We start from the raw sequence: 22544 nt of genomic DNA, 5'->3' as shown, positions 1-22544 counted from the left end.
ATAAAGAACTGACAAGGAGCTAAAATTAACAGCATTATAATTTACTTTTATGCAAAGAATATATTAAAGGGAATTTATGTTCAATTATTTTGGTCTGAACATACTTTTCGTCAGTTACATTCAGTATCTACACGTAAAAATATTCCATGGAATCATAAAGCCTCCACACACACTTAGCAATATTTGATCACTGCAACCGGAACTGCGCTGCATGTTAACAAGTTAAACAATATATAAACCCACAATAAATTAACATCAATACTCTACTCTACAACAGCACAGACCGTGGAGGTTGTACAATTTAGGTCACATCGCTATGTTATGAAAAAATTATTGAAGCCATGCAGCTAGAAACGAACATAAATTTGTCATAAACACACTTTATGTCTATAAATATAAACATTTTGAAATACCTGTGAATATTAACTTCTGAAGTAGCTGGGTCTGATCACTCAGGTTGACGCTAAAGAACTTTTGATCCCGAAAAATAATTCCCAATAAGAACTGGGGTACAATGTTTGTTAAAGGTCAGAGCCCTTCTTCATGAGATTATTTGGACAGAAATGCCATCATCAACACAAAAAAATTACATCAGTCCACAAGAACTTAAAAGTGTCAGTGCTATTATGGCTAGAGCATAATTTTATAGTGCAATGATGAGCAAACATTTCGTTAAAAATCACATTAGAAAACTCAAACCTAACAGAGTCCGAAACCAAAACATACCTACGAAATTGATCGAGTCATCATGATATGTTTTTAATTAACACATTATATTTGTGGTGGATGAAGTGGCTGTCACTGAAGAAGGCTGTTCTCCGAGTTTTTGGTTTTTCCCTTCCGTTATTCTACCATTGCTACACCACACCACGATCCCTGCTCCAACAACACATTTTCATACCCTGGCCCTACAGTAAGTTTGAGATTTGGCTCGTACAGCAAACGTAATTTTATACGTATAGGGAAGAATATGGTTGAGAATCTTGACTTTGCTTCATTGCCACTTGCAGCGGGCTATATACATTTAAATATCATCATCTTCCGTCCAGGGACTGTTTCGGGTTCAGCTTCCCGTTTCTTATGCAGCCCACACAAATCTGGATTTCCGTTTGGTATATACATTTAGGTATATGCTTACTTTGATATTTTTCCAGGGCTTATTTTCAGAAAATATTCTAGCCATGGGATTTTGTATTATTTTCTTTTCTATTGAAAATACCTCTAATCCCACTCTTATCCATCATGGTACATCACTTGACCGACCTTAGAATCTAGCTTTCTTACCTCCCGATTACTTGTCATGTCTTCCCCTTCAACTGTACGTGCTTCACTACCAAATAATAGCATCAATAGTACCATGGCTTTACAGAATTTCGCCCGGTTCTTTCCTTGTTTTTCGTCCGAGATTTCTTTTTGTAGTTTTGTATCTTAAAATCCACGAAGGTTGTAACAAACATCGTCATGTCTGTAGGGTAGCTTCCCGATGTTTTGTGTTGACTCTTAGGTTTTCTGCACGTCCCTTTTTCTACACACTGTTCACTTGAACAACAGATTTCGAATCTATGTGGCCATCATTAGGTTCAATTCCCTACTTCTGTCATTGAACTTAGGATATCCTCCCTATTGTCCATTAATAATGGTAAACCTGTGTATTAAAATGTTTTTAATTTTGCCAAGGTGGTTACAAATTAAATTCCAAAATGTATGATTTGAGGTTTACACAGCGGTAAGTATGAAGATTTCTGTCTTCTGGGTTGTTGCGCTGTGTAGTCTGGTAGATGTTTACCAACGTTTCATAGGTCATACTGCCTCCGTCATCAGGGCGATGAACAACACAGCGCATCAACCCAGAAGACAGAAATCTTCAAATTCCAAAATTATTATAAAAAAGTTTCTGAAATACTTTTAGTACAGCCTGGCGAGTCCCGAAGGCCTTTTGTGACTTGTATGGTGCTGTAGATGATTAACGCAAACCACACAAAGCCTTTATAACTAGAATGTCTTTTTTTTCTGTCGGTCGGTAGTCTACATCAATTTTCCTCCTGAATGAAAACTTACATATTATTATTTTTAGTTTTTCGTGTATTTAATCTGTCAGGACAACGAGAAAGGATTTGTCTTCGAGACGTGTTTTAATCGTCCTCTACAGCGATGACGTGTGATTTGCAGGGTCAGTCACTGAAACAAAACGCCGTCCCGATAATAATAGACTGCACAAGAGCGCCTGTAGAGGGCTGCCAGTGGCACCTGTCGCTGTGGCGGAAGTGATGTCATTGGACGCGTCGTCGCCAAGCCTACTTAACTTTGTATAAAACTTTACGAGAGGTTGAACATAAAGTCGTCGGCTAATTTTAATTCAACGCTTTTTGGTCCGCTATAATCCACAAGTCACATCTGGGTTGTAACATTTCTCCAAAGTAGTAGAAACTAAAATTAAAGAGCTGGACGTATTTCTCAGATCAAATGTTTGCGACTATAAATTCGTTTACGATCCTGATATTAATTTAATACTTTTACAGATAAAAATTGTTTTATTTTGCTTTGTCTTGATATTGTTCAGAATGATTGTGGCAGAAAGAAACTATCAGCTACGTCAGCCCAAAGCAGAAGTAAACAATTTATAACGCTGCCGCCATCTCTGACATCCCCTGTTTAGACACTGACAGAGCCCAAAACACTGGGTTCTGTGTCAACGTGGCTGATCGTTTGAACAGATTTATTAAATTTAACTGTTTTAGTAAACCCAAAATGATAGGTGTTTATAACAGCAAAGACCGCCAATAGATACGATACTGAACCAGTTCCATTCACCTTCTATCCAATAAATTAATCCAACAACTTATCATTATCTTGTAATAACTTCGCAGTGTTAAACACTTTAATATTAAAACTGTTAAGCCTACATCGAACCCGAACATGGGTAACCGTCTGCTTATCCACTGTTCACGATTACTTATTCAAAATATTCCCATCTCGCCTCCGTATTTGCATCTGTATTTGAACTTGAAGTCACTCGCTGTGAACAGTCTACTGCTGATAAACATATTTAGGCCTATTCATAAGCAAAGCTACTTCCTCTAATAATAACATAAATATTTTGTTGAATTTATTTAAATTTATTGCAAAGTAACATTATATGTAAAAATTATATATCTTAGGCTGTGTGATACAGATATTTGAAGATGGTTGTCTTCTGGATTCTTGCACCATATAGGCTGGCAGACGTTTACCGACGTAAAGAGATCCTAACTGCATCCATCATCAGGGGCAACGTCGGTAAACATGTACCATACTACACGGCGCAACAACCCAGAAGACCGCCGTCTTCAGACTCACTGCCGTGAGGACCTAAGATTCTACAACAGATTTTTAGTATTACTATTTTATTTTGATGAATTCGATTAATCCTTCAAAGCCTGCGGTATGAACTAGTATCACCGTCTTTGACTCTCATCTCTGTATTTTGTTAACAGTAAATGTTGGTTTTGTATGGTTCTCGGGATAAATAACGATTATATATCTAATAGCTGTAACCAATTAATTTCTGTAATCGAAACGTTTTGTGTTTTATTTACTATAGGAACTGGATAATAAATATTATTTAGGCGACCTTCGTACTTCAAAGGATTACGTTCTGTGATATCTTTTTTATATAAATATGATTTTGTGTTGATAGAGGGACAATTTTGCCTTCACCTTTGTAGGGTTTTAGAGTATATTAATTCTGTAATGAAGCTATAGTCTATGCATAACTTACATTTCAGTGTCCCCTTAATTAACTTCTAGCTGCCGGAGTTTTATACTAAATTGCCGCCCGGGATGGCATCTTCACGCATTGCCGGGATGCCAGTTTTCCTCCTGCAACAGGCAGGCATTTCAGTTACGCCAGTCCCAACACTGAGAATACATTTGTTCTATTCTATTTTAAATCTCAGGAAAGATTCACGATATTCATTTATGGCAGAAACATAGAATGTTTCCTTCTTTGAAACATAAATTGTTTCCTTAGATTTTATTAAATATGCTACATATAAAAATATTCGAATAGTTGTTGCATGTAATGTTCGTAAAATTAGTATATTTTATTCTTCTTTTATATTTTATAAAGAATGGCAAACTTACTGCCTCAATGTGTTCAAATGTATGTTCGTTTGCCAATGTTTCTTCCTCAAAAAATCACAGAACCAATTTACTGACATTGTGTGAAATTTAGTATGAATATCATGCAATTACGTATTTATATCCTATAAAGTTTGTGACAATGTTTAACGTATTCTAGAAAAACAATGTCGGAAATCGTCCATTGTCTGAGGTGGGCCTATATTTGTTGCGACGAGTTAACTCCCGAAAGGTCATGTACATCAAATGTACCTCGTACACTGGGCAATGACAAATATGTGTTCTATACGTGTTACTCGCTCTATGTACTTAATTACGAGTATCATTTACCGTTAATAACATCAGCCTTTCGAATTTGAGATGGAAGCAATGCTAGGTCTTCAGATATTGCATGGTAGCCTTCAAGCTGTTTAAAAGAAACACAACTTTAGTGTAATTTTTTTATGAAACAACATGGCTGTCGTTTCTAATCAATAATTAGCTTCCCGTCTAATGTTGTTCAAGTAATAGAACGTTTGGTTTAAGCATGTGGAACTTGGGCTGGATAAAGCTAATAAAATTAGCTGTAAATATAAATTTTATAAGAAACATTTTCTGTGGTAACATTTATCTTTACAGCGACACAAAAAATTGATATTATATCTAACAACTTAAGACGATATACTACAGTGGAATTAAACAGAGAAATTAAACGTGTAATTGTTAATGCCGATGTGCTAATTGTCGACTATTTTTAAGGAAAAACATGTTTTCATAACTTATTTCTGAAGAACTACGTGATACTGAGATTTCAAGTTCTCACATCGACGAACATGAAGATGGTTGTTTACTTTGGTGTTGCGTCGTGTAGTCTGGTACATATTAACCGTCTGTTAATATCTACCCGACTACACGGACAACATGCCAGAAGACAGCCATCTTCAATTCAAATTTAGTGTTTATCTTCGTTAAGGCGCAGATACAGCGAACCGACAGACCGCCCATGCACTTCAGCGGCCGAGAATCCAAATGGAAGACTGCAGACCGACTTCCATTAATTCTTCAGTAATCTCAGTTTACATTCCAATTGAAGGATACACATTGTTTAAGTACCTGAAGCATGTGGCGAAGCTTCGCATCGTTTCGTACCAAATTTCTTCACAATATCTCGCTGTAAGTTAATATAAATAATGTTTAGTTTTTTGTTTCACACGTTAGTTCACGATATTGACAACCCTCCACCTGTCGTCACAACCATTTTGTATCTCAGCCTATACAAACGTATTATTCATATTGACTCAGAGATATTTTGTTAATAAATTTATGATGCACTACCTCTCTTCTTACCTGTGCAAAAAGCCTTGTCTTGTCTTTGTAAGTAAACGAAAAAGAAAAGTGGACTATATGGGATAAGTGGAGCTGATGACAGAAGGTGAAATAAGATTCTGCATTCTTTTAGTTCGCTTTGTACAGTCATCTTAATATCTTCTTGGACGCTAAATAACCCGTCTATGTTAAATTTTAGAAAATAGTATCTACCTTTACTTTCAGTTCTGCCTTTGCTATTTAAAATGTACATTGCTTAATAGTGTAAACAGTTATGGGCTCTGACATAACTCTGGGGCACGCGCAAAAGAAACAGACGCTTTACCAATTAATTATGTCGCCGAAAGCATGAAATATTATAATTAGTCTAACACGGACAAAAATATTTTCACATTTTAAACACCCAATACACGATTCCTTCTTCTTGCCTCGAAATCAAAGATGTATTCAAAAATAAATAAATACTGAATAAATAATAACCTGTAGGCCTACTTTCCAAGATGGCGCAGCTGTAATGCTCAGATCATGGAATGTTAAAGAGTGTGCAGTCGTAGAAATTTCATATATGGCAGACACCCACAGAATATATTTCTCAATTAGAAAATAAGTAGGTCTGTTTGTCATCAATTTGCATCTGTGGGGTAAGTCATTATAATCACGATGATGAACATCCGAGCTTTATGACAACAATAAATAATTTCATCAGCTGTAGGCATGTGAAACTTTATCATTAGAGAGAACCTTTGTAGTGCTGTCAACACTAGACACGTGTGCTGGCTCAGCGTTTTGCAGGTAAACAATGCCTGATGAAGTTTAAATTTCTGTATTCATTTGTAAGCAGAATCGAGCAGAAAACATATTTGAAATGGGAGAGTTTTTTCCCATAATCTGAGGTCTGCGTGACTGTTGGAAAATTAAATTTTCCAACAACTTGCCTTGGAGGGAATTCGGTAGCAAAATCTGCCAAAGGATACACACACACGGCGAATAGAGTAAGGGAGACGGAAGTAGCAAATGAAATGGGACGGAGTAAAATTATTCCTACGGAAATGAGCCAAATAATAAGCCGGTGTTTACAGACAGACAGATGCAGACAGTATTGTGCTGTCACTTAAGCATTTCAGAGCGTTTTTATACAACTTTTATCCACCCAGTGCATATGTCTGTCTGTCTGTACGAATGTTTTGTTTTCAGTACCAAACATGGAATTTTGATTATTGGTGTTAAAACAAAATGCTGGCTGACGAGTGAATTTTATTTCAGTTCGTTTCAGGAAAAGATAAATCATACCTAACATTATACTGAAATTGTAAGACAGATTTTCTCTTCAACTGGTCAGAAAAAGAAACTGTACGTAATATGAAACACACAGGTGTCTTAAAGTTCCATAAATTTTGTTTGAAACATTAGCTAGTCGAAGTTAACGCGAAATATATTATTTGTGTTGATCAGTAATAAAATATGTTGCAATATTATTATCTCTGCAAATAAAACTGAAGGTTAAACATTTATAAAACTCATTTTAAAACTAAATTAAATGTGAAAACATCTTCACGACTACTGGAGTCAGATTTCTGTCAAACTCAGGAACTCAAATCCGACCGTCAGAATCCAGACTCCCTCCAGACGCAGACTCCGCCAGACCCCACCATAGGTGTCACCATATCATAGTTTGCATTATTTGCTACTTACAGACTAGAATCAAAGAGTTTAAAGAAAAAATACGTTTCACTCGTTCGTGATCACCTCCTCAGCATGTGACGTACACTTAAGCTATACGTTTACACCCTGCGGTGGAAAACGATTTTACGTCTTATCACTCTACATTTTGTTGCTACGATAACACGAATAGCGTAATTTCTCAGATTTCGTAAGTCTGAACACAAAACATTTACTTTTCCGGATATGAGGACTGCGTTAACTTTCAAAGGCGTGGTCGTACAACATCGTACTCGTTCCCGATCACCGTTTCTGTTGGCCGAAAACGCTTTCGGAATTCTGTGTAAAGATTTTATTTCTATTTTTAACATATATTTTCTGTTGTTGAAAATCCACGAATAGTTAGATAAAACTGCTGATAATTGGTTTAACAGATTTTTGTTATTGATCTCAGACATCAAATAAATGTAGACCAGACTGACTAATGATTCCAAGTAAGATGTCGCGATATATTCAAGAAGGATCACACGCGATACTGCCCTATCTTGTCTTTTATCACGAACTCACCACATTCGTATGCAGTTCCCAGGTGTGTTTTTAAAATTTAACATAGGTCATTTTATAAGGTACTAATGTAGTTCAGTAAATTAAAAGAGATTATGATAATTTATCAGAAATCCTTATTTATTCATACTCATTAAGTGTACACAAGTATTCAAATACAGCATTAGATACGGTCTTTTATAATTCACTGTCCAGTAAAATAACTGCACGAATAATATCAATTTTTTTTAATTAGTGCTAATAACACATTTAGACACGTTTATTAACCATAGGCCTACATAATACCTCTGCTTATGGGTGTTAAAGGGACGTCGTAATCATGCATAATTAATATTTGAAATTAATAATTGTGGGATGAGGTAATATGATGTAATTCAAATCGTCGGCAATTTCCTATCAATATTTATAACGGAAAGGTAATTTAATCATACCTACCAAGTGGCACGACAAAAAATTTATAGGCCCAGTTTTACTTAAATTGAGTCACTGAAGAGAAACGAATAAATCACTAACTGCAGTGTTTTTGTGGAAACCTTGGTTAACACCAAATATTCGACATGGCTGTCGTCCGTATTCCCAAGTTATACAGCGAAGTAGCGTTTTTTCCCCGACTTCTCTAAAATAGAGTGTAGATCTATGTAATACGATGTTAACTACAATTTATGGAATAGAGGCCAAAAAACCTTGACATACATTATGGAAAACTGTGCAGTTTCTGAGATAGAAGTGAATTATATATCAGTGGAAGAATAGCTGTTACGAGGTCAGTAATAAGACTGATGGGCAAACTAAAACTTTAATGCTGATTTACAAGGTTATTGGGCCTGTTTCTTTGTCTTCGACGTGTAGGGGTTGGGTGTACGAGGTGCGATCGGAACGTTTCCAGACTGCGCGTATATATATATATATATATATAAAAAACCCGTACACTTATCTCAGGTATTAAATTCATCCATCACCCTCGAAGTAGTTCCATTGGGAGTAAACACAACAATCCCAGCGCCGCTGCCAAGCCTGGAAGCATCCCTGGAAATCTTTCTTTGTCAGCCTGTCAAGCACCATCTGCGATTCTGCCTGAATCTCTTCTATCGTCTCAAATCTCCTTCCCTTTAGATGAATTTTCATCTTTGGGAAGAGGAAGAAGTCACACGGAGCTAAATCCGGCGAATGAGGAGGGTGCGGGATGACGGCCATGGTGTTTGAGGCCAAAAACTGCCGAACTTTGAGGGCGGTGTGCGCTGGCGCGTTGTCATGATGCAGCAGCCAGTTGTGGTTGCGCCACTTTGACGGCCGCTTCCGACCTTTAGAACCAGCTGACAGGTCCCATAGCCTATCCCAACAATGTCGCACAAGTCGTTGATGGTACGACGTCGATCTTCGTGAATGGCCTGCCGAATCTTCGTAACATTTTCGGGCGTTGTGCTCGAAGATGGTCGTCCAGAACGCTCGTCATCATCGACAGAGGTTCGGCCATTTTTAAAACGTGAATGCCACACAAAAGTTTGTGCACGACCCATTGCGGACTCCCCAAATGCTTGCTTTAGCATTTCATAGGTTTCCGTGGCCGTTTTGGCGAGTCTTTGGCAAGAGATTCAGGCAGAATCGCAGATGGTGCTTGGCAGGCTGACAAAGAAAGATTTCCAGGGATGCTTCCAGGCTTGGCAGCGGCGCTGGGATCGTTGTGTTCACTCCCAGGGGAACTACTTCGAGGGTGATGGATGAATTTAATACCTGAGATAAGTGTACGGGTTTTTATACGCGCAGTCTGGAAACCTTCCGATCGCACCTCGTATATGGGTTTAAAGACGTGTCGTTGATTTGCTCCTGTATGAAATTTAGTTTTCAAATTTATTACCCGACAAGTTGTAAAATTAGATTGACGTGCATGCCTCACTGTAAAGGGACTGACATTAGTACTGAAAATAAAAAAGGAGAATTCTTACATAAGAACTGTGTGTTAAAAGGTGTTACAGTATGCTAGTCCGATGGTAGCATAGAAGGTAAAATTTCAAAATACTTAAAAAGATAAAAATAAATGTATCCTAAAATTGTAAGACTTGAGGTTCTCACAGCGGTGAGTATGAAGATTTCTGTCTTCTGGGTTATTGCGCTGTGTAGTCTGGTCGATGTTAACCAACGTTTCAGAGGTCGTACTGCCTTCGTCACCAGGGCGATGAAACGTTGGTTAACATCGACCAGACTACACAGCGCAACAACCCAGAAGACAGAAATCTTCATACTCATCGCTCTGATGACAGAGGCAGTATGACCTCTGAAACGTTGGTTAACATCGACCATACTACACAGCGCAATAACCCAGAAGACAGAAATCTTTATCCTAAAATTGTTAAAAATATGGTGGCTGTAAAGTGTTTTGAAACTGGTATAGAGGGTAGAACGAGAAAATCGTTACAAAAGGATTATGCGATAAAAGTGTTACGATATGCCACAAAACCATAAATGAGACAATGTTACAAGATGTGAACTGGACTGCACTACATTATAATAACAACGACTGTCCAAACGGGTCCATAACAACAAATTATTTCTTGTTCATGTGAAAACTTGTCTCCTATTCAGTGACAATTCTGGGACGAGTTGTTAGACTCTTGATTTTGTACCCTAAAATATAATACTGTGCAACCCTATGTTGAAAACGTGAATGATTTGTCATCACATATTCTGCGTGTGCTGATGCACAATAACGGCTAGTGGCAATCAAGGCGATGGTGGGTTCATTCATGCGACGTTAATATCTCACATTAACAGGAGGGATTTGATTTAATTTCATTAATTCCAGAGCATGGCCGGAAATCATGATATCATGAACGTATTTGTACGATGTATAAAATATAATCGGATATGCGACTTTCCGGTCAAGAGGTGCAAAACTTTTCCCAGCTTTAATCAAATTACAGGCTGTGCATATAGACGTGTATGTGAATATGACTGCAGTTAGTCTCCGGTTTACGACTGTGTTAATTTATGACTATAAACGTGCAGGGCGTTTATATATGTCTAATTACAATAATGGATCCATTTACAATGCAAAATTCCCACATTTATGACATTTTCCGTCATGATAAACGTTGCCGAACATCTCAATAGGCTTTGCGTCACTTATCTGACGACACTTTCCTTAAATTTCTCTTTATTTACAAATTTTCTTGTGGATTTATGTTCTTTAATCGGTATCGAAAATGACTGATATAAGGAAACATTTCGACAAGAGATTCTTGTGCTGTAGAACGCAGAAGAAACTATGAAGTTTGGAGTTAAATACAAATTCATTTTATTAAGATAGTGATTATTCGGTTTTTGTCCGTCTAATCACAATTCATATTTAAATTTACAATTAAGATAATTAAAATATCATTTTATGTTCCTCATCGAACAATCGATTTACAATTGGAACATCTTTTTACAACATGTTTCGGTTTCTATATAAACCATCTTCAGGTGTAAAAGTTAAAATTATAAACTTAAAACTTAATTACAATTTCTGATATGCAACTTTTTGGTGATGTTCACTTCCAGATTCATTTTTATATTGGAGTGAATGTTTTGGAGTGAATGTTTTTTGATGTTCTACATCGGTCTGTAATACAAATGATTTAAAGAAATATTAATGAATATGAAAGAATATGAAAGAATATAGAAACAAAATAATATATTGGAAAGTAAAATTGAACATACCAAAGATGAGAGTGTAGATACATCTTAATGTGTCTGGAAGCACTAACGTATCTGAACAGATGTGGCTCACTACTGATCGCGGTTGCTTGTAGGGAAGGTAAGTGAAAGGTGTTTGTTGGGGGTGGGGTCAAGCTTCTGAAGGGCGTTAAAGATGGGGTTATTAAGGTAAATATTATTATCGTTTAGGCAAATGTTTTGTTTAAATGTTTGCTGTATATGATATTTTTCTATTGTGTCTCTAAAAACCGAATAATTAATTAAATTTCACAATATGACGCAACTATATCATCTTAAGATAGTGATGGTAAAACAGGGCCGCTGAAATAACTCAAAAGTTGTTACTTTAATGTGACACGACTTTAGTCAACGTTTTAAAAGATAAGGCCAAGATACTGGCGGAATAACTGCAATGGTGAACGCAGCATTACGGGGCTTGCTGTAACTAGAAGCGTGGTGACGTCAGTCATTCCACAGTACGCATGCGCAATGCTATTCCGCCCTACAACCCTGAGGTTCTGTAACGGTTCACATGCTTTCGGTTGCAGTGAGCCCAGTGCACGTGTGATTAAGCCCTGTATTTATAGGTCCAGTTTTTATGAAAATTGAGTTTCTAACCATTGCCAAGAATGTAAGCACCAAATATAACATTGTGTCCGACGGGGGAGATATTTAAGTACGCCCGTTCAGTTTACAATGGGATTTCTGGTAAGTCATAATCATAAAAGCGAAGGCCACTTCCGTACGCGTTTCTGTCAGTATTTTGTGACTCGCTAGTAGATAATATTAGGCCTATTAAAGTTGATCCGTTTAGTGTCGAAATGTTGTACGTCACAGCGAAGTATATCTTAATGTGTCTGTGAATACCACCAAACAAATTTTTTATGAAATTTGATATAGGGGGAGTTTTAATAAAATTTCTCTACAAATTCAAATTTGATTTAAAACCAGACATTAATTACCTCTAATGTAAAGGCCTACATTCGTTTGTAAGCGCTGAAGTGATAGATATTGAATCCTAATCGGGTAGCCGCTCACGAAAACTCTTGGGGAGTCCCTAACTGTCAAACTCCTGTGGAAAGCACCATATTTTCCATGCTTACATTTCCTGGTTTGCTTAAAGGTATTCATAGGATTCTTGGTATTCAGCGTTCTATCTGCATGTGCCATGATTAGTGGGGTTTCATGCATAAAAGGCACAAGGACGTAAACTACACAAATAAAGTGAAAGCATGATGGTCGCTGTGTCAGTCCGCAAGTTTTATCTCCGATATTGCTCACTGGGTATTAATTCAACATGATATAGAAAGCCTACAAACGAAAAGTTATTCGATAGCTGTAATGTTTCTCTACATCGATCATATATCAGTATATGAGACGTAAAATGTGTACGCATATCTCATAAACATTACGTTGCATGTAGTTAATATTTGATGAGAGGCAAGGCAAGATACTTGCCTCAAAATATCCTAGGAAGGATGTGGTGCTTATTAATAAAATCCAAAATATCGTAAAAAAGCACTTGGGAAATGTGTGTGTAGCCCTCTCGTACTTTGGAGTGCAAATTTCAATTACAATAATTTGTATCATTCGAGCTGGAAAAAAGCTGGATTTTGCATGAATTCATTATGCTCGATATTAGTGTCTGAACATGCAGAGATTAGTGGTCTGTAATTATCTCGGGATTATTACATCGTAATGGGCATAGTTCTGTATATCCACAAACATTAGTTTCGCTCTGCTGGGTTCGAGGTCGTTCCCGTACACGCACAATTGAGGTGATCTAACTTGCTTAACTGGTTTCAGAACAAAGTATTTACATTTTCCTTTGGAGTTTACATTTATATATTTCAGATTTAAACGAAAAAAATCTTTAAGTGTTGGCCTTACAGATAAATTCTCACTATATGTAAATATAAGCATTTCGTTAAATATGCACAATATCACAAAACATTACAATACAAGCAAACACTTAAATAATCCGACAGTTCATTACCGCTGATACAAAAAACTCTCCACTCTACATACTGCACACTCAGTTCTGTCAGATTCCATCACGACAGGCCTCCCTGAGATCAGTCTTAGTGTTATCCTCCAGTATCCTTTAAACTATTTCAAGCTGACGTTTCTTAAGGAATTTCCTCACCAAAATTCTGTATGCATTCTTTTCGCCTGCTTCCTAGCTTTGTGTCCAGTCCACCGTAGTCTCATACATGTTACTGTCCTGAAAAGTAGTACGCAAGCTGTATAAATTGCGAAATTCATTGTTATTTAATATACAGATTTGTTAGCATCTTGACAGCTATATTATATTTTATGTACCCAAAGATGTAATATGAAAGAATTCTGAGAAAAGTTTTTTAAGTCTATAAAGTTTGTTTTGGCTTTCATGTAAAATTATTTACAACGGAGCGAAACGTAACGGCTAACAAATTTTTAATATGAATTTCAAATAGGCCTACTAAATTTGATACATATATATTAGTTTCGTTTAGACGTGAAACATGCTTACGAACGCAAAGTTTAATTTCGTACGGGTGCCCGGGCATAAGATGGTGCTAGAATCTAAAACCCAAGAAGAAAAGTAATGTAATCCATTACACAGTGTTCTCTGACCAGACATTCATATTTTAGTTCTAAATAAATTCCTTAAATTGGTTCGCTACGAATCTGATTTTGTGTTACTTCGAGTTTTGGCAGTCTTCATTCTCGTGATATCGATGAAAGTGGAATAAGTAATAAAATATTACTCCAAAACTCTGCATGTCGAAAAGAAGAACAAACAGTAGGGTTTGGAATTCTTGGGGTATTTAATTGTCGAACATGGCGCAAACAGCTCAGAGAGATAAATGACTAAACATTTACGTTTTCCTAAGACACCAAAGGTCAAGAAAAGGTGGATTTGATATTCGATAAATAATCCCTTCTTCATAATACTGAAAACCTTAAAATTGTAAAAAAGAATATTGTACATTAGGCTTACAGAATCGAACAAGAATGGCATTTTTGTGAGATACTTTAAAACTTAAAAAATTGGTGTTTAAACAGTTGAAAGCCGATTGTACAGTGACGTCACGTAATACCGTTGACTAAATCTATCAGTAGATGTATTCCTGGAAATTTGCAAGCCGCCATAGACAACGTTATGAAATACTGTTAACAACTCGTGCAGAATTATCAACCAATGTCGTCTTCAGCTGAAACCACAGTCTTCATGAGTTGGATTCTTCCTGCTGGATAAGTGTTAGCAGTGTGTTTGTAGTTTAATTAACAAATAATGTAATTTTACGCAGTTAACACGTAAGAAACTAATTCGACCAAAATAAACGTTCTTTGGCTTATGACTTAGCGCCTGGCGCCGGTCGGCCTTTCCGATCTCCGTAACTCACGGCTGACCGGTTCTTAACATGTGTTTTTCCTTTGCCCATTGAGTCGAATGTGTGCAGACAAATAAACTAACAGGAATCAACGCAAGTCACTTTGTTACTCGATTGAGCGAAATTGTAACGAATGATTTGTTTTCTGCTTTATTTTGCTACAAATATTCAGTGAAAATAGAAGTCTTATTTTGAAGGGGAAGGCTGTGAAATGCTTTTTTATCATGCAGTATCCTAGTATTACTGAAGTCTTTACCAAATATTAGGATGTTCAGTTTAAGGAACGTGAGAGAGACGGACATGTAGCACGTTTTCGGATGTGATAAATAATGTTAATCAGAAAACTTAAAAGAAGTAGAACACGATGGAGACCTAGGCATAACATACGATGATAATATTAAAATGTATCATAAAAGTATGTGGTGTGGATTAAATTAATCTGGCTCAAGTTAGAGTGCAGTGGTAGGCTACTCGAATTCCTTAAACGACAAAAATCTTTTGATTTGCTGAGCGATTATTAGTTCTGAAGAAAGATCCTGTATTATGGAATTGGTGTTCCAGGACTTAATTGGCCTGATTAAGAAATTTCATGAAGAAATAATCAGGCAGTTGAGGTAAGATGGACAAACGCTGGGAGCCTCAGTGCACGTTAAAACCACGCAGAGTCTGTGTCTGTGTTAGCTTTCCGCACTTTATTCTGTGTTGTGATTCTAGTTACCTTTGTTTGTGCTAGGTTGCTTAACTTTCAGTGCTTCTAGAGAACTTTCACCTTCATAAAATAGAATCCTTAATGATACGATACTATAGCGTTTGCTCTTAATGCGAACTGGATACAGCTGCAGAAATACAGACCGCAGAGAGCTTAACACTGAGGAGGACAGTACATGGAACTACAGGCTAAGATCTTACAAACTGTCCGTTCCGGATCGAAAGTTAGAATTACAAAAGCGATGTCAGTTCCAGTACTTCTATTTGGGGGATTTGTTTTCTTTATGGACAGAGAGCTCAACGGAAAACACGCTGCAGGGGGTTCAAAATACTGTCTTATACGGTAGATGCTGGGAACCGGAATTCTGTGACAAAGTCTTGAGACGTACTCGGCAGTAGAGAAACACGACTACGAGATCAGAATGCAATGGAAGCTTATAAAGGTCTGGAGAGAACAGTCCATTGTAAACAAGAATAAAAATGTAATTTTGATAGAGGCAGAAACTCGAAGCTATAACAGAACAAAGACCTTTTTCGGTGTAACAGAAAACATGAAATAATAATAATTCAATTCAATTCAATTAATTTACTTACGTATTTGCCAACAGCAAGAAGCCAATAACAGGCAAACACTGATAATACATACAATAATAATGAAATAATAAAGAAAAATACTACAAAAAGAGATTATTTAAACTTATACATGTACAGTATTAAATATAACAGCCAAAAACAGGGAAACCCAAAAAAGAAATAATAGTAAACACAAAGCAAAATAAATGAAGAAATATAAATAAAAACCAATAATCCACCTAGTAATAATTAAATACAAGGACCTTCTCTTTGAAATACAGCGAATGTGGAAGGTGAAAGCAAAAGTAATCCCAATAATTATAGAAGTAATTTGAACTGTCTCCAAGCCACTTAGAAAATATTTGGCTAACATCCCGGGCGAACGCATCAGGGAACTTCAGAAAACTGCCATTTTAGTATCTTCATACATCATTCAAAAGACGCTGTCGTAAAATATGTAGTCATCTCTAACACTAAAACTATATAATACATGTAACATGTATTAAAAACAAAATGTATTTCGGAAATATCTGCTGCACTATACGTACCTTAGGGACAAGGTTTGTCTCGGGTACATGGAAGTAAATACCCTATAAAGTGGCGAATAGATGGGATAATAATAATAATAAAAAATTACCAATTTCGTTTTTATCATTAGCAGCAACATTAACTACTTCTGAGCAAAGACAGAACAGAGTACTGATTAATAAAATTATGGCAAATTAAGGTTACAGAGACCTGCAGACCTATGTAACATCCACCCCAAAATTCGTTGAAACAAGACACAAGGAACCTGAACCAAATGAGCCACGTGTAAGACAAATATCTGTTGGCAGTCTTTATTTTTAAGTAGGATTTGGGGTTTTCACGGCGGTGAGTCTGGAGATGGCTGTCTTCTGGGTTGTTGCGCAGTGTAGTCTGGTAGACGTTTAGCAACGTTTCCTTCATAGTTTAGTAACTTTAAATTACCTGTGTTTCTTACTGTAATGTGTGAATGGATGGGGAGAGAGCAGATAGCCTGCCCTCAATGCTGACAAAAGCTGAACTTGGCCGAGGTGCATGCTGTTCCTTCGTTTTGAATTCAGACAACTTCCCGGGCGATCCTCTAGATAAAATTGACTGTGTGTAAGGTGACGCTCTTAATAATTAACTGTCTGGCGAGTTGAGAGCTTTGTGTGCCCTCATCCATTTTGATATCATCCGCCTCTATTACTATTCCAAGATATTTCTCAATTCAAAATTTGTATGTTTGTTTCGTTTTACGTGTCATGTCCGTCGCAAGCTAGTAAAGATGATGTTTGTCACAAAATCATCACCGGACTCTAAACTTTTTGTCCGTCCACTATTTTTCATCAATGGTTTTTCACACATTTATTTTAATTCTGTTTCCTTCCTCTCTTTACGGACTGGAGTAATGAATCTGTGGTTCTTAAGGCGACGAATGTGTCTGGGTTGTAATGCCGTGTGAACTTGTAGACAGATACAAACATTTCGATGGGAAATATTGTCTCCATCTTTAGGGTTAAAGATGGAGACAGTATATTTCTCCGAAACGTTTGTATGTACACAAACTGTAAGATCACAGAAATCCGTCATCAACATAGATTATTTAATGCCTGTAGCGACTTTCAGACCTTGAACACACAAGTGTGCGGAAGAGGAATGTTTTTGTCACACCCAGGTATAGTTCAACCCCTCTATAACGCGGTTCGCTATACCACGGTTCCGGATATAACGCGGGTACCTCATGTCCCCTATAGTGCAAAAGACGTGCGTCAATTATCCGTTACATTACCTACGAAGTGGCGATAATTTTTGTGTATACTGTACTTTTATTCAGAAGCCTTTATTTATATACTGTACGTTGTACTATGACTCATAACTTAGGGAAGTGTACTGAACTAATTTGTTCTAACAGACCTACTATAAACAGGATGTTTATTTTATAATAGCCATCGTTTTGGGTAGTTCTTGGAAATACCGGTTGGCAAAGTATGTATACTCTTAAATGGCGATAGTCTATCAATACTGTACGTACCGTACAGTACGTCCAGTACTTGTACCGATTTCTCCAATGCACTTCCGTGATAACGAGGTTTCTCTATAACGCTGGTTTACCCCTGTCCCCCGCAACCCGCGTTATAGCGGGGTTGTACTGTATTTATATTTTGTACGTTAATGAAGGAGGAAACGTAAAATAAAGAGCACATGGAAAATATGAGGCGAAAGATGAAGACGAAGAGAAGGGGATCATAAAATATTTTACGTCATTTCCATGTCTGCATTGTTCCCCAAGTCATGGCTTCTACAAAAGGCCCTATTCCCGATCGCTTGATTATTTCGTGGTTAAATAATTCAGTAAATAGTTTTCTTCTGCCTTTTTACCATTTGTAAATGCATCGGTTTATTAAACTGCCCTGTATGTATGGATTCAAGACATGAAATTTACCAGCGAGAAACAAGTTGTTAAACGCTGCAACGGTCAATAGAAAGAGTCTGTACCCTTTAAGCCACTGTGAGAGATGGTTAGGGGATTAACACTTTAGTTAAATCGTGAGTGTAAGGTCTGACAGGAGGAAAACAGGAGAGCGGACTTCAGAAGCCACCGGCTCTGCGGGGCGTCAGGACAGAAAACTAAACCTGGATTATCAACAGGACAGCGACAGTGTTAAAGTTTTAGAAAGGTCGCTGTGTCGTGACATTCAGCCATTTCTGTTGTAACTTCAGAGCTGTTAATTGCGGTGAAAGATGGGACACGAAAACATCTAAAAACAAAAAAAGTAGGAAGAAACAATATTTTTGAAGCACGAATCTCATGTAAATAATATTTCAAATCGAGTTTCCACTTAAAAGAAAACACAACATATCTCAATTACAAAAATAAATCGATTAACCGTTGTACAAATTTTTATTAAATTTCATCCTGAGAAGTTTTGCTAAACTTTGTCGACCCAATCCAATCTCGGTTAAAAAATACTTTACATGTAGATATATACATACGTTTTTCTTTAATTTTAGCTGCGAACGTGCCTGAAAATAGGCTATAGATTGGGGAGTGTTAAAAAGGACGGCATTGTCATAGATCCATATAGACTTACTCTTCTCAGAACTTTGTTCTGTGTTGTTTCCTCATTACTGCACTTTCTTGCTGAAAAATTAAAATGACGGGCCGTTTTATCATCCCATTTATAGACCTCAGTCCTTCCGAAGTAGTGACACTGATGTGATACAGACAGCTGTTACTCAAACTTTCTTTGGAATAACTACCTTTTCAGATACCGACGGCTCGGAACGGTTCCAGAACGTCACATTCACTTAAGGGTTCCTCCCCACTCCAACAAAGAGGCAGCACTGGGCGTATAAGGCGTTTCTGCAGCCCCAGAAAAAGTCAGCGCGACACGGCTTTTAGTGTAATTTAATAAGAGCTGTAGACATATATATTATGGGAATTGTCCAAACTTTGTTGATGATTTATGTCAACTGTCCACTTCACGAAGTTTAGTAACCTTGTATTGTGGCAGAAACGTCTTTTCGTCTTCTTCAGTTGTAGATTTACGTATCAGTAAATGATACCTAAAGGTACATTGTTATAATTTAGATTTTATATTGACATGATATTTTTGAAAACATAGACAAATGGATCAGTACTTAAGGGAAATTGAAAATTTCACGATTACACGGCGCTGTAACCCAAGAGATATAAATTTCATACTCGAGTTCGTGAGAACCAGAAATCCTACTTAGAAAATAACAAGTTGAGTATCAGCTGCCTACCTTTAAAGATCTGGGACACATTCGTCCTTTGTTATCGACTAGTGGGCAGCAATTTTATATATAAAATCAGTTTATTTAAACACCATTGCAGTTTATTGAAACACTACTAAATTGGGCCTACTATTGCAAACAGGTACACATTGCACTCTTTTTTTTTAACAAAATCGACATTTAATTAAAAATTTGGAACGGAGTTTGCTTCAGCTAATTTTTCAGTTTGGGGCTTAATTTGTTTTGTTTTGATTTGCATCTGTCCACGTGTCAATGAGCGTGGTGCGTTCTTAATTAAGGTGATCATGCTAACAGAAACAGTTTTTGCCAAATACTGACTACATTATCGAAACAATTTTCTGATATTAGGTAACAAATTTTTCATTGTACACTACAATATGTACACAACATATCGGTGGGTCACGCGTTTATTTCCCCAGATACACATTTTTGAAGAAATTTTGATTAACTCTAATGATTGTCAAATTATAAAATCACGAAAAAAGATTCTTGGGTTCATTATATGTCTCCTGATATGTTTGTCGTAGTAAAGAAACTTTCGGGACTGTTGACCTTTGGAAATTACATTTAATCTAAGAAATCTGATTGTTTAAAACTCTAAACTAAACCAAAGTAACTACGAACGCTTCTAATAGCCTACTTGAATTATTATTTCCCAAAGTAGAAGTGGTCTTACTTACGAAAACAAGTTTCTTATCCGTTTCCTCTCAGCAAGTTTGAAGTACTTTTTGCAAAATTAAGGGTAATTTAAGAAAGTATTATAAAAATAGGAAAATTATTACTTCACTGTAAATACGAAAAGTAGATAAACACAGAAATGGTTAAATTGGACCGAGCTGCTATGGAGACATATCATAAACCTGCATTGAAAGTAATGAATTTAATCAACATCGTTTGTATTTTGTATCATCTGTACATAAAATGTCATAAACTCAATTTCTGGATGCCATCAAAGCAACCTATGTAAATTGTACAATTAAAAATACGCAGACCTAACTTTGAACTTTAAATTGGGAGAAGCATTAAAAATTTTAGTAGGAAAATTTTGAAGCTGTGTTGACACAAAACGTGTGCATGTTTAATTACTAATTTAGTATGTAGTCGGTTGTCTGAATTAGAAATAAATATGAACACTTCACACAGACGACTAGTTTTGTCGGATGTCTAACTTGCTTATTATTTTCATACAGGTACTAGAAAAATAATTAATAACACAAATAAAATCCGTTCTGTGTGGAACTCCACAAATTGAAACTTTTGGACGTAAATATGAAAAGGTGTAAATATATGTCGAAAGTTTTTTTTTCTTTCGCGAAAAGAGAAAATGAAGAGAAGATTGCATTCGAATGTTGAAAATTTAATAAAGAGGAACTTCATGATACTCATTTTCGTAAAATATTATTGAGGTTATGAAAGCGAAGCGAGTGTTCAAATTACTTGAGATTACATTACATTTCTAAATTTACCAGCAGACGCTGGAATATATATACACATAATACTGACCGAACAGTATGAATGATAAGTTCCTTGTATTTCATGTTCTCAGTTCGCCATTTTTTCCATGACATCCTTGTCTTAATACGTATATTAACTAGTACTTGAAAGCCCTAGAATCTTCAGCAGTTATGTTGATGTATAGTTTACTTCCCTTGTTCAAGGGTACTTCTATGGAGACGAATGAGCAGATAACGTATTCGAGACAGGACCACGTTCAGTTGAAATGATGATGGAAATGGGAAGCGGATGTAGGAGGAAAACGAAAGAGACGTTGAAGTAGGAAGGACGGGAAGGAGTTGTTGCAGGAAACACTTTACGATTTGGGGTGAAATAGCCGTTCGTCTCGGTACAAACGGAATGATTGTCATTCTGGGTTAAATTCTTCACTTGAATTACTTAAAGAACATTTTCGGATGGGTGCAACTTATTTTCTTAATAAAAACACTAAAGTAATTACTATTCAGTCTATTTAATGTGTTGTGGGTGTTACGGAACAAGAGCTACCTTCTTGCATGCGTCTTAATCTAGAATTATACCATGTTCTTCGCACAGAGTTCACGAAGTGATCGCGTATAGGACAGGTCATATCGAACGTCCGTCCGCATGTTTTGAAGTTACTAAACATGTCTCGATTAAATTTGATAGATATGATGCAAATTTAATGTTATTGAAACAATTTATTTTTTTCATGTAAGTCCAATGTTGATACCCTTGATTTATGTTAAGCAGAAACCCACTTTTTCTGCGGACAGAGTTTGTCTGTTTAGATTTATAACAACAGATTTATATGTGTAAGAAATTAACATTAATGCCAGTGGCAAACCTAAAGTCGCAATGAAGAATGTAGAAAATGATCATAGTCCATTCTAAAGTATTTTGCATATTTTAGTTATTCTTCTAAGATTCTGTCACAAAGCACAAGAGGATTGTAGTGGTGTCTCACACACGTGTCGTCCCCGCGTTGAAATAAATACGGTTCTGACGAACGAGTCAAATCGGAGCTGAAATCAATGCTGACAGATAAATATCACTATTGACTAGAAAGAAAATTGTGGGACTCCTATTGCTTCAGAAAATACGCAGACAATACCCGGCAGATTGTTTTCAGTGTTTAGATAGTTTAAAAGCCCATGCCGGCTTAGACTATCGTTCTAGCATCTCCGGTTTTTCTCTCAGGACAAATTTGTATATTCGAGCTATCGCTGTCTAATTTTCGCCCATTCTGTCAGAATAAGGGGTAGAACGCTAATGTTAAGCGTGTTA

General features: G+C 36.6%; 2 protein-coding genes across 5 annotated transcripts in view; one reads left to right on the top strand and one right to left on the bottom strand.

Annotated features, from left to right (window-relative positions):
• The window catches only part of LOC110828142 (uncharacterized), a 266276-nt gene that overhangs the window by 22695 nt on the left and 221037 nt on the right, over positions 1 to 22544 (bottom strand). Inside the window, exon 7 of one of the 2 annotated variants that reach the window (XM_087343443.1) lies at positions 3758 to 3858. The exons of the other annotated variant lie outside the window; for it this stretch is intronic. Within the exon in view, the coding sequence (XP_087199569.1) occupies positions 3798 to 3858 (61 nt within the window). The 3' untranslated portion in view covers positions 3758 to 3797. The remainder of the gene's footprint in view (positions 1 to 3757; positions 3859 to 22544) is intronic. 2 annotated transcript variants of the gene reach the window in all.
• The window catches only part of LOC110827939 (uncharacterized), a 343471-nt gene that overhangs the window by 292665 nt on the left and 28262 nt on the right, over positions 1 to 22544 (top strand). The gene's annotated exons all lie outside the window — the stretch shown is intronic.

Source organism: Zootermopsis nevadensis, unplaced genomic scaffold, assembly GCF_977971745.1.
Source record: "Zootermopsis nevadensis isolate Lab colony 2312 unplaced genomic scaffold, Znev_1.0 Znev_ptg000006l, whole genome shotgun sequence".
NCBI lineage: Eukaryota > Metazoa > Arthropoda > Insecta > Blattodea > Termopsidae > Zootermopsis > Zootermopsis nevadensis.
Note: the sequence above shows the minus strand (reverse complement) of the source record. Positions and strands in the feature narration are given on the sequence as shown.